Genomic DNA, 12,550 nt, shown 5'->3' on the forward strand with positions numbered 1-12,550 from the left:
TATTTTCCTTTGGATTTTATTTATCTAGAAACACTAGGAGAACATGAATGACATGTCTAATGCAAGGAAGAGAAATGAAAACTGAACTTCAGCAAAAAGCACCTAAGTTTCTTACAAACACAGACACAGATAGTGAGTCTGGAAAAAAGAAGCCAATTGTCGAAGTCAGCTGAAAATGCTCAGTGTTCTTTAAGGAATACACAACTTAATTAAAAGGGCAAGAAAAATCAGAAGGCATATCACAAGGAAAGCAGATAACCCAATGTTAGAACGCATCCACTTCCTGACTCTGAGGAGCACGTTGGACACCTGGGTCTCCTTCAGGATTCGCTTTTGCTTTTCAACATAAGCTTTCACCTTGGCCAGGTAACGCCTGTACTCTAGTCCAGTGGTGCTGACCATACCTTCCTTGAGCATTTGTGCATCAAAGTAGAGGTTGTTTGTGTAGTAGGCGCCCTGGTGTTCTCTTTCCAGGCTCTCGACCACAGCCATCAGCTCCTCCAGCTGCTCCCTCTGCTCCTCCCCAGTGGCCCGGTTGTTGAAGCCACAGTACCTCCTCCCACACTCCTGGATCAGGCTCCTCAGGCTGTGGTTGTCCGTGTTGACTACATAGTCATCTAAGGACCCATCCCCTAAGTCCTCCTTGTGGGTGAAGAGGACCACCATGTGTCTCATGGCTCCTACCCCAAAGACCTCCTTCACCCTCCTCACTGCCACCGTGTCCTGGGCAGTGAAGCGCCCCAGCTGTGTCACTAGCAGGAACACGTGTGGTCCTGGGACTGAGAGCAGGTAGCAGTCCCCGATGTCCTCATACATATCTTGGTCCTTGGCCTTTGCCTCAAAGATGGAGGGCGTGTCAACCACCATAATGTTCCTCCCATTCCACGTGCCTGTGGCCTCCTGGCATCTCCTGGTCATGGTCTGGGCCCCCAGTTTGGACTCAAACACGGTCTGGCAGAGGATGCTGTTCCCAGTGGCACTTTTCCCGCAGCCGGATTTGCCCACCAGGACCAGCCTCAGTGAGGATGATGATGCAATTCGGTTATCTTCTACACTGCCTGAAAAAGAAATATTGTGTGTCTTACTAAGCCAGTGTTGCTTCAGATTTTTTGGTCATGGACCCTCGTGGACCTCGTGGAGGTCCAGCAAATCTGTGGACCTCCTTCCCAGGAAACTGTCATATCTAAATACATACACAAATTTATTGAAAACTGTGTGAGGTTCCTGGGCCATAGAAAGTCGACATAGGAAGCCCACTTTGGACCCATAGCCAAGAGTAAGAACTGCTACACTGACGAGGATGCTCCAAGCCCTTCAGCCAAACCAGGGAAGATACAGTTTTTCTGAAAGTAAAGGGGTCCCTGTGTTTTTCCAGGGTTGGTGTCTAGGCCAGTTTCATGTTAAATAAAGGTGAGATTACAAGGAGGTAGAGGATGAGAACTCACACCTGGCAAAATATTACCACCTCGTTTTCACGCACAAATTCCCAGGCACACATGTGTAGAAGTGCTCAACACATTCATCATTTATCTAAACCTTGGGATGAAAGGGAGTCTCAGATTGACCTCCCAATAAGGACCAGTGAGGTCCCTGGGCCTCTGCTCTTTGGGTGGGGAGTTGGATGCTTGAAATTGAGACAACAGAAAGGTTGTAGATAATGTCAAAGGCAAATCCTGGAAGATGACTCAGGATGGGTGACTGAAGAGGCCTGGAAGTTAAGACCTTTAGTAGTACATGTGATGGAAAGGTCACCTGCATGGCTGATTGAGTTACAGGAAGTTAACAAAAGTGATGCTGGGGAGGGAAACACTGAGCCAAGAGTTAAAACCTTCAAGGGATGAAGGAAGATGAAAACCAGAGATGTTCTAGAGTTCTTATGAGCTCAAATGGATTCCACATTCACTGTAGGCTTCTAAAATCTATTATTTTATTCCTATTCTGTGTTGGTTCTTCCTTTTCTGCAGTGTCTGGGATGTTTTTGTAGCAAACATGATTACTAAATCTCTCTGGAAAACTTTTCCATTTCTTCAGCTCAAAGCAGACAAGGAAAGAGAAAATTTATTCACAATTCAGTTCAAAATCTTGCAACTTCTGACTTGAAGTTTCATTTCCACATTTCCCACAGGTCATGTGCCTGAAGAGCATTGTACTGGGGGGTCAGGTGTGTGTGTGATGATGGTTGGGAAGGTAAAGATAAAAATGAATATTATATTTTCCTTCTTCAATTTAAAATCACTGGGTTTCTGTCACTGTGTTTGAGGTGAGGGATTGGTGCCTTAAAAGAACTTGGCGTCTTTCTTACCTTTAGCCATAGTTCCATATGTGCTCCTCGGAAGTCCTTCCATTCTCTTCTGGAAGAAGCACAGGAAAAGAATAAAAGCAAGTGTCTGATACCCTTATAATTAACCCAGTTTAAATTAACTGAAAAGGAGCAAAGGGAATGCCAAGTATTATAGTCATTTGTGCAACTTTGTCAGGAAGCTGCCGTTTAACATATGCCCAGTAAAGTTTGGGTGACAGAGGGAAGGTACTTGCTTGTCAGTCACAACTGGGAACAGGTCATTGGGCAGAGTAGGTGTGGCCACTGCAAGCACCCAGAGATTTGAGATATTTAATCTCCTAATCAAAAGTGTTAGCTCCAATACCTCCTCCTAGAGCTTGACTCCTGGCCTGGGGACTCTCAGGCTCCTGATCTCTTGCATTTGCCACATGCAATGACCCACACAATGGACTGCAAATACCCTGATGCTGTGCCGGACCCAAGTCCACCATGGAAAAGAAACTTTGGGCACTGACTTTGCTTCTAGCTCTACTGAATCCTCAGCTGCACCTCTTCCAGGACTGCATTGAAGGCAATGGGATTGAAACCCTGGATAAAATTCCATGCAAATAAAAATCACTAATCCTGCTGTGTGCGTATCAGAAAATTCTTTTTGCACATCTTATCCTCCCTCTGAAGCCCCTGGAAATGCTTATTCCAGCAGTGCCCCAAGAACCCCACTCCCATTATCAATGGAGAAAGACAATCCATGCATTGTCTGATAAGATTCCACTTGGGAGTTGGTAAGGCCTGAGGGCACCTCCAGTTCAGACACCTAATGCGAATTTTCCAAAGAGGAGCCATTTTCATTGTTAATTTTCTAACTCACATTATACTTGCAAACATCAATAATTAACTTTCAGCAAACCAGGTGATACTAACACATTGCATTGTTCTTACAATGCTTGGTGGCTTTCTTTGTTTAGTTTTGTTACTTAGCTTACAGGAAAGTAGCAAATGTTTAAAAGCAATCAGTTGCTTATGTCCCTCCAACTGGAAAAGGCATGAAGTGAAAAAAGCATTCTTTATGGAATGAGGAGGGGAACATTATCTTATTTTATGTTTTGGAATCAAAGTAGGCTAACTTTCTGGAAACACTACTGTTTCTCATGTCAGTCCTTGAAGGACTCATGTCCCAGATCCAACCTTCTCATGGGAAGGCGCACTGTACTTTTCCTCTTAGCCACTGGATACCCATGTGACACATAGCGTGTTGGGCACTAGAAATTCTCATTACTTCAAACAAGCCAATGTCATTTGCAGCGAGGCAATTTCTTTCTCTGTTCTAGTAAGTTTGTGATTAGCCCCCTGAGCAGTTAGTTGGTGGAGAGAAAGGGGTGTCATGGCCAAAGAGAAAGCATCAACACTGAGGACAAATTCAAGAACAACTCACTTCCTGCTCAGTGTTTAATCAACTGTTTTTCCTGGCTGGCTCTGTGGTCCTTGTCTCCCAGTGATCACCATTTTGTGTCTCAGTAGATTTAAACAGAAATTGGCACTACCACTGGCTTCAATTGGCATAAATGTTTCCTTCAAATGAGGCATAATATTGTGTCACTCATCTTGGTGTTAGAAAAGGCAAGTATATCACATACAGCTACACCTAAGATGAGGTTGTATTTACTTATTCTGTTTTAAATATTATGCGGTTATGAAACATATTTTTAAGTGAAGAAATACACAGTTATAAAACCAAACCTACAATTTGAAATGAACAAATGTAAGTATTTTGGTATTTTTACTGAAGCTTTTCTGTTTGATTAAAAAGCTAACACATTACACATAGAATTTCACTTATTTATTTTTGACTCCCCAGTCTCTTTCACCCTCCCTCTGCCCTTCAGAGGCAACCAATATTCTGAGGTTTTTATGTATCATTTCATGTATGTATTTATAGTTATATATACACACACATGTATCTATAGGTTATGTCTAATACTGTTTTTGCATTTTAAACTTTTATATAAATGACATTATTTGTGTAATATTTTATCCAATAATATTTTTAAAAAGAAGATCCAGTTACTTTTTAAAATAATATTTTTATTGATTTCAGAAAGACGAAGGGAGAGAGAGAGAGAGAGAGAGAGAGAGAGAGAGACTCAAACATCGAGGATGAGAGAGAATCATTAACTGGCTGCCTCCTGCATGCCCCCCACTGGGGATCAAGCCCGTAACACCGGGCATGTGCCCTCGACTGGAATTGAACCCAGGACCCTTCAGTCTGCAGACCAACACTCTATTCATTGGGCAAAACCAAAGAGGACCAGTTACTTTTTTAATATATGTTTTTATTGATTTGAGAGAGACACAGAGAGAGAGAGAGATAAATTAGTGTGAGAAAGAAACATTGATTGGCTGCCTCCCGAACATGCCCCAACCAGAGATTGAACCCAGGTATGTGCCCTGACTGGGAATTGAACCTTCGACCTTTTGGTGCATGGGAAAATGCTCAACAAACTGAGCCACTTTATTAACAAACATTTGATCTGTCTTACATACATGCTTGCTGCAAAATAATCCCCACTTACTACATATCTCTGTGCAACAATTGACCTGGGATAGACAGCTCCCACCTGACTAGATATTGTCAGTATGACTCAAGAGCACCGTGCAAATTCTCACTGACACCAGCCCTGTGTGAGAAGTCTCCAATCTGCACTTGCACTTGGCGATGTTCCACTTTTAATATTTTTTTATCACCCTTATGGGCATACATAAGGGTCTTCATCCATTTACACTGCATTTTACTGGTTAGCACTGAATTAAAAAAGGGTGTAGTCTGTTTGCTATTCAGGTTGCTTCTGTTATATAGAAAGAATGCTTGCATGTTTTTCTATTCACTTAGTGATTTTTTGGGCCTCCTTCGGAAAACCACCCATTTTCACATCATCAGATGTGAACCTTCCTTCCTTCCTTTCCTCCTTTCTTTTTCCCGTTCCTCCCCCTTCTGCCCTCGCTCTCATAAGCCCAGAGAAGAGCATTTCCTCACCACCCTCTCTTATATACTGTCCTTGACTCTGGGAAATTATACTCTGGCTCTTGCTAAACCTGCTCCAATTCTATGACACATTTTCTACTTTAAATGACCTTCTGTGAGGTGTGGAAACCTCAGAAAATATGTTTGAATCAATCTATCACTGTGGCAAAGACGATGACAGTGGTGACCATGTTGATGGTGAACTTCACCATTGTAATAACCCTTTGTGTGGCCACTTATAACTTTATAAGTTCTTTCCTGTCCATTTTTTATTCTTTTCCTAAATTAATATAGGTTTAAAATTTTGATTAAAATATTAGGAAACTGAGCAACAAATGACCGGCCCAAGGTCACGCAATTGTCTTGTAGCTAAAACTGAAAAGCAGCTCCTTTTGCCAGCCAATTCTCCTTGGTTCCACAGGAGGAAAGAAGATTAATGCAAATGAGTCCACAGTCTCTTGGACCCCACATACAATGTGGTTGTCTCATGGTCAGGACATAAACTGAGGCTGACAAGCTGGAAGCCTTCCCCCAAACCCACAGAGACACTTGTATTGTAAAATCTATGCTTTTCCAAGAAATGATTATTCGAAGAGAAAACTGCAGGGGGCAGGAGCTGCTTTGAATTGAAGCATTTCAGTGTAAACCAATCTGGTGTTTTACTGACTTGAGTATCAGTGTGACCCAAATGGAGCAGCGTGCCTGACTCAGAAAGTCAGTCAAACTCAGGTAACATTAGCCAAGAGGCAGGGTGGCCATTCTCCTGGACCGTCTTCTGAATGTGTCAGGCGGCAGAGGAGACGTGTGTCCACCGGGGAATGAGCTTTTAGGCAGAAATTATCAAATAACAAAGTGTCCTGGGAGAGTGACAAAGGATATTGATGTAGATGCTAAAACGAGTCACAGACAAAATATTAACAGGACTGAATAAAGCCTAGGAAAAGACTGGGGGAAGCATGGCTGACCTGCAGGAATCAGGTGCAGGTCAATCTCAGAGCAGGCAAAGGTGTCAGAGTAGGCAAGAATGGGAGGATCAAGAATGGAGGCAGATTCCTTCTCTAAAAGGAAAATTGTAATCTCCAAAATGGGGCCAGGTATCATCAGAGAGTGGCAGGCAGCGTGCAAGCTGAAGTTGCAACAGCACTGGCAGGACAATAGGAGGATCTAGTTCAGGCACGGGGTTGAAAGAAATGAATATAATGCACCTTGATTTTATAATGATTTTAAAATTACAAGAGCCTGATTTTATCATGATGATACCTTACTGTATCAAACCATGAGAAAGCAGGCTCCCTCCTGCTTGTTTTAGGAAAATCAAAGTATTTCTTATCTACCATTCATCAGTGTCTCCTTCACTCATCTGCCACAGTCCCCATATTTCCTGGCATTATATTTCCCTTGTTTTGTAGTTTAGTTCTTGTGATTTCTGGATACATCTGTCACATAAGGTTCAGCAGACAGAGGGATTGTCCTTGTGCCTGAATATGATTCTGTTCGCCACGCATCTGGGTCCTACGTCATGTCAGAGGAAAGGTGTGGGCTATTGGGGGAGAATGGAGTGGTTTCCAGAAAGACACGGTCATGAGACAATGTGTACTCAGGGGCCTCCTGTGGAGCCGGTGTGCAGTGGCGCGAGGTTAAGAAGTTTAGAGAGAGAAACTGAGAAGCATACCCCCGACCCCAAGCGGGGCACCTGGGGAAACTCAATTTTCTTATCCATCAAGTGGGATGAGAATATTCCCGAAGCTGCGTGAAATCTTTTGAGACTCCAAGAATGTCCAATAGGCTAAACAGTAGGCAATTTGCTGGAAAGCTCCAAGCACTCAGGGCGAGTGATTCCCAGTCCTGTCTCCCCCCCCCCCCCCATAAACCCATGGCTGCTCCCAGAGTAACCATCATAGTCCCCTTTCACCCATGGGTGAGCCCAGAAGTAGGGTAACCTGTGTGAGGTCACACCAGCAATGAGTGGCTCTGACTAGGCTGTGGGATCTCAGACTCCCAGGGTTGTCGGTACCCTCCCCTGCCTCCCCTTACCTGGTGGGGTGCAGCCAGCGGGCGCTGGGCGGCCTGGGGAAGGTATTGGGTGGCCTGGAGAAGTATGAGCTCTTGCAGGCAGTGGACTCAGAGGAAGCCAGGTGGATGTAGTTAAACTAGAGTGGTCTGGAGGTCGAATGTTCCAGGCACAGCTGCTGTGAATGAAGAAGAAAGGCGTGGGGCCCCAGCAGCCAGGAGCAGGTCCTCCGGATGGGTGGAAACTGCTGTAAACAGGACCCAGCAACCAGTGAGGGGCCGCGTGCTTGTCCCCTTATGGGACGCTTCCTGTCAGAGCCTGCCAGCTGCCAGGCACCTCCCATTTCCTTTTTATGATGTGTTAAAATAAGCAATATTTAGAGGAAGAGGCTATGCAGGCAGTGACTGACCTTCCTCCTCCATCAGAAACAGCCCTTGACACAGGAGTTCCCATGGGGCAGCCCCTCCTCAACACTCTCCTCAGCACCCTTCCCAGGAGCACCTGCCTAGCCCTGCTCCCCACGCCCTTCTCCAGGCTCTGCTTCTAGAATGTTCCTGCTCACTAGGGACAGACAGGCACTTCTGAATCACATAGAGCCTGGAAGACCAACTCTAAGGACACGACTTTGATGGGGTCCCTAGCCGCAGGTGCTGGCTGCCCCCTCTCTGCCATTGGACAGAGCAGCCCGTGGGGCTCATAAGGACTGGAGTGTTATGATGGGCAAGCAGGAGCAGGGCTGTCATTCCTCTATTTGTCAACTGGCCACACATTTAAGGCTGGAGCAGTGAACACAGAACATTACCTTGCAAAGCAAGATGGAGAACACAATGTGGGCTTAGGCTCCCACATTCTGTTGGTCAATTCCAATAGTTTTATTTGGAATATTTGCAAATCAAGGAAGCTCTTCTTATAGGTGCTGTTTTATACTGATTATTAAACAAGATATTGATTTATAGCACCAAGGATTTACACAGGTGAGGTCATAGTGCCTAACATGTACTCAGGGGGGAAATATCCTTTAAGGCACACCCTGAAAGAACACTGTACTAGCTGGAATGGTGGATTGCAGCTGTTTTATAAGAAGACAATGCCGGTGCTAGAAAGTTCAGACAATGGTCAGAAGTCCGTAACTAGGAGCCTCGTATATAAAGGGGTATGGGAAGGTCAACGTCACCATTCATTTTTCCACACACTTGCTTATCCCATTTTACATGCCAGGCACTGTGTTATCTAATGGGTACAAAGATGGAAAGGTCAGAATCAAAGTATCTGAAAAAGAAAATCACTAAAGAAATGCTACTGACCATGAGGAGAAACTTTTAGCCTCTCTAAGAATATATGCTTCAAATTATTGAGAGCACAGTGTGAGAATCAGAATGTGGATGTCATTTATTCCCTCCCCTTGCAGTTTATATAAACACCTGCTAGCATTATTATAATAATACTAGTGGCCAGATGCACGAAATTTGTGCCTTAAGGGGCAGGGGGGGGGGAAGGGGTTCCCTCACCCCAGCCTGCACCCTCTCCAATTGGGAACCCCTTGGGGGATGTCCTACCACCAGTTTAGGCCTGATCCCTGGTGGTCAGATATTCCTCTCACATTCTGGGACCACTGGTTTCTAATGGCTCATGTGCCTGCCTGCCTGATCACCCCTAACGGCCTTTGCTTGCTAGCCTGATCTCACCCCTAAGTGCCTTCCCCTGCCAGCCTGATCTCAACCCCAACTGCCTCTTCCTGCCTGATCATCCCTAACTGCCCTCCCCTGCCAGCCTGATCTTGCCCCCAACAGCCCTCTCCTGCCAGCCTGATCTCACCCCTAACTTCCCTTCCATGCTTGCCTGATTGACCCTAACCCGCTCCTGGCCTGCTCTTGTCCCCAACTGCCCTCCCCTGCTGGCCTGATCAGCCCTAACTGCCTCTGCCTTGGCCCCCACCACCATGACTTTGTCTGGAAGGAAGTCAGATGTCTGGAAGATGGCCAGTTGACCCAGTCTAATTAGCATATTACCCTTTTATCAGTATAGCTAGATTATATAGGATAGGAATGCTTAAATGGGGAGGCAGGGAAGCCTTTTTCAGCAGAAGAAGATGTTCTTGGCAGACAAAAATACATAATCCCTATATCTGGACTGATAGCCAGCCATATGCACTATACTGCCAAAGCCGCCATTAAAAAAATTGAACTGCTTTCTTACACCTTACTCCAAACAGCCATATGTTGTATGGGTACTTTTCTCAGTTCTGGTGCTCTGGCTGAGGGATCTAGCTTGGGATTTAGACCCCAGAGTTCTCAGTGGGAACCCCCCACAGCTGAGATGTCCCTCTGGAACTTCAGCTGCTGTCTGTGGGAGCCCAGCCAGCCCTTTCTTGCCTCCGCACTTCCTAGCCATCTTTTTGCAGTCTTCATTTTCCCTCCTTGGTTACCAGGGTTCTCTCCATCTAGTCTTCAGTTGATTATTCAGGATGTTTTGTCTGTATTTTAGTTATGATTCTAAAGTGTTGAGGAGGAAACTTGTCTTTCAAGACGTGTCAGGCCATAAAAACTGTGAACAATGCACTGCCCTGGGGGGGAGGGAGGTCATTATCACTGGCCTCAGGACAGATAATAATATATGGCCTGGGACCCCCAACACCTGGGGGCCTTCCTGTAAGCTCACGAAAGGCAGAGGAACCATATCTGCAAGACAAAGACCCCAGAAGGTTATAAAAAATGAAGCCCTCTGCGTGTTTCTTCACTCTGATTTGGAAATTATTCCCGGGAGAAAACCAAGATGGCGGCATAGGTAAACACCGGAAATTGCTGCCTCCCACAACAAATTCAAAAATACAACTAAAAGACAAAATGGACATCATCCAGAACCACAGGAAGGCTGGCTGAGTGGAAATTCTACAACTATAAGGAAAGAGAAAAGCACATTGAGACTCAGAGGAGGTGCAAAAGTGCAGAGGTACGGAGGCAAGGGTTGGCAACTGAGGACGCGGCTGTCTTTTTGAATTGGGAGGGAGTCACAAGTCCCTGACTGCTCTGAGCTCCAGTTCTGGGTGAGTCTCTGGGGACCTAGACTCATACGGGGAGGAACTGGACTGTCTGGCAGTGGGCAGAACTTGGAACTCAAGGGCTGCTTTCTCTCAGAGCTGCTTGCAGGGATTACTGGGACACTGAGACACGGAGCCCCTTAGGGCAGGGCTGAGGATCAGCCATTGCTGCTTGCTCCACCCTGTTGATTCCCTGAGACCCTGCCCCACCCAAGCTGCGGCAGAGGCTTTTGCATATGAATGCCCTGGCCCTTTGCAATCTGAAAATTACCTAACAAACTGCAGCTGGGTCAGACAGACCCAGAACTTCCAAGAGAAGGCTCAAGGCCCCACAGCAGCTTGCATTGCTTTAGAGCTGGGCCTCATTTGGGCACCTCCAAACCCCAAACAAGGAAGGGGAATCTGAAGATCTCCGCGTAGCTACTGCTGGGTAGCCTCAGTCAGAGGCTAAATTAGCACCTCCTTAGATCCAAGAGCCAGTGTACCCAGTGGTCAGAGTGGGACCATCCAATTACAACTCCTCAGATCCATAAGGGACACACTCAGGGGGCAGACTCAGTGAGCACCAAAGCCCCACTGAAGCAAGTCTTGCCTCATAAGGGTGTCTTCAGCACAGAAGTTCTCCCAACTTAGACACAGCTGACTCTCATAGCCAATTGGCCTGGAGGTCATTTCCTCCCAGTGATACCAACAACAATCAAGGCTTAACTACAACAAGACTATGCACAAAGCCCACAAAGGGAAGCACCAAGAGTGTCCACCTCAGGTAATTGGGGAGGCTGAGCCACTGGGCCCTATAGGACACCTAGCTCACAAAGCCACTCTACCAACACAGGGAAACAAAAAATGAGGAGACAAAGAAACAGGTCACAAATGACAGAAATGGAGGAAAGCAAACTACTAGATATAGAGTTCAAAACCACTTTTAAGGTTTTTCAAGAACTTTCTAGAAACCACCTATAAATTTAGTAAGACCCTCGAAAAGACTGGTGAGGCCACTGATAAATGTAATGAGATCCTCAAGAAATCTAGTGAGACTCTCAAGGTTATGAAAAAGGACCAACTAGAAATTAAGCATACACTGACTGAAATAAAGGATATTATGCAGAGTTACAACAGCAGACTAGAGGATCGCAAGAATCAAGTCAAAGATTTGAAATACAAAGAAGCAAAAAACACCCAACCAGAAAAGCAAAATGAAAAAAGAATCCAAAAATACGAAGATAGTGTAAGGAGCCTCTGGGACAGCTTCAAGCATACCAACATCTGAATTATAGGGGTGCCAGAAGAAGAGAGAGAGCAAGATATTGAAAACCTATTTGAAGAAATAATGACAGAAGACTTCCCCTACCTGGTGAAAAAAATAGACTTACAAGTCCAGGAAGCGCAGAGAACCCCAAACAAAAGGAATCCAAAGAGGACCACACCAAGACACATCATAATTAAAATGCCAAGAGCAAAAGACAAAGAGAGAATTCTAAAAGCAGCTAGAGAAAGACAGTCAGTTACCTACAAGGGAGTACCCATACAACTGTCAGCTGATTTCTCAACAGAAACTTTGCAGGCCAGAAGGGAGTGGCAAGAAATATTCAAAGTGATGAATGCCAAGAACCTACAACGAAGATTACTTTACCCAGCAAAGCTATCATTCAGAATTGAAGGTCAGTTAAAGAGCTTCACAGATAAGGAAAAGCTAAAGGAGTTCATCACCACCAAACCAGTATTATATGAAATGCTGAAAGGTATCCTTTAAGAAGAGGAAGAAGAAGAAAAAGGTAAAGATACAAATTATGAACAACAAATACACATCTATCAACTAGTGAATCTAAAAATTAAGTGAATAAATAATCCGATGAACAGAATAAACTTGTGATTATAATAGAATCAGGGGCATAGAAAGGGAGTGGACTCGCTATTCTCGGGGGGGAAAAGGGGTGTGGGGGGTACAGGAAGAGACTGGACAAAAATCATGCACCTATGGATGAGGACAGTGGGGGGGGTGAAGGGGAGGGTGGGGTGGGAACTGGGTGGAGGGGAGCTATGGGGGGAAAAAAGAGGAACAACTGTAATAATCTGAACAATAAAGATTTAATTAAAAAAATTATTCCCGGAGTATACTAGTGTTAATAAACAGGGTCCCTCCTTTTCTCTAGGAAGTGTGCTTGGTATTTCTTTGGTCTTCTGCAACATTTGGTTCCCTGA

At 45.1% G+C, this 12,550-nt stretch overlaps 1 protein-coding gene across 4 annotated transcripts in view; it reads right to left on the minus strand.

The window, feature by feature from the left end:
• Positions 1-12,550, minus strand: part of LOC132242628 (GTPase IMAP family member 5-like) — a 51,232-nt gene continuing 38,682 nt past the window's right edge. Inside the window, exons 1-3 of one of the 4 annotated variants that reach the window (XM_059711527.1) lie at positions 7,335-7,622; positions 2,303-2,348; positions 1-1,058 (exon numbers count right to left, since the gene is read on the minus strand). In XM_059711527.1, coding sequence (XP_059567510.1) covers positions 190-1,058; positions 2,303-2,345 — 912 coding nt within the window. In that variant the 5' untranslated portion in view covers positions 2,346-2,348; positions 7,335-7,622 and the 3' untranslated portion in view covers positions 1-189. Of the gene's footprint in view, positions 1,059-2,302; positions 2,352-7,334; positions 7,623-12,550 lie in introns of those variants that run through there. The other 3 variants (XM_059711525.1, XM_059711526.1, XM_059711528.1) reach the window with 3 other exon arrangements.

This window comes from Myotis daubentonii, chromosome 10 (genome assembly GCF_963259705.1).
Source record: "Myotis daubentonii chromosome 10, mMyoDau2.1, whole genome shotgun sequence".
Taxonomy (NCBI): Eukaryota; Metazoa; Chordata; class Mammalia; order Chiroptera; family Vespertilionidae; genus Myotis; species Myotis daubentonii.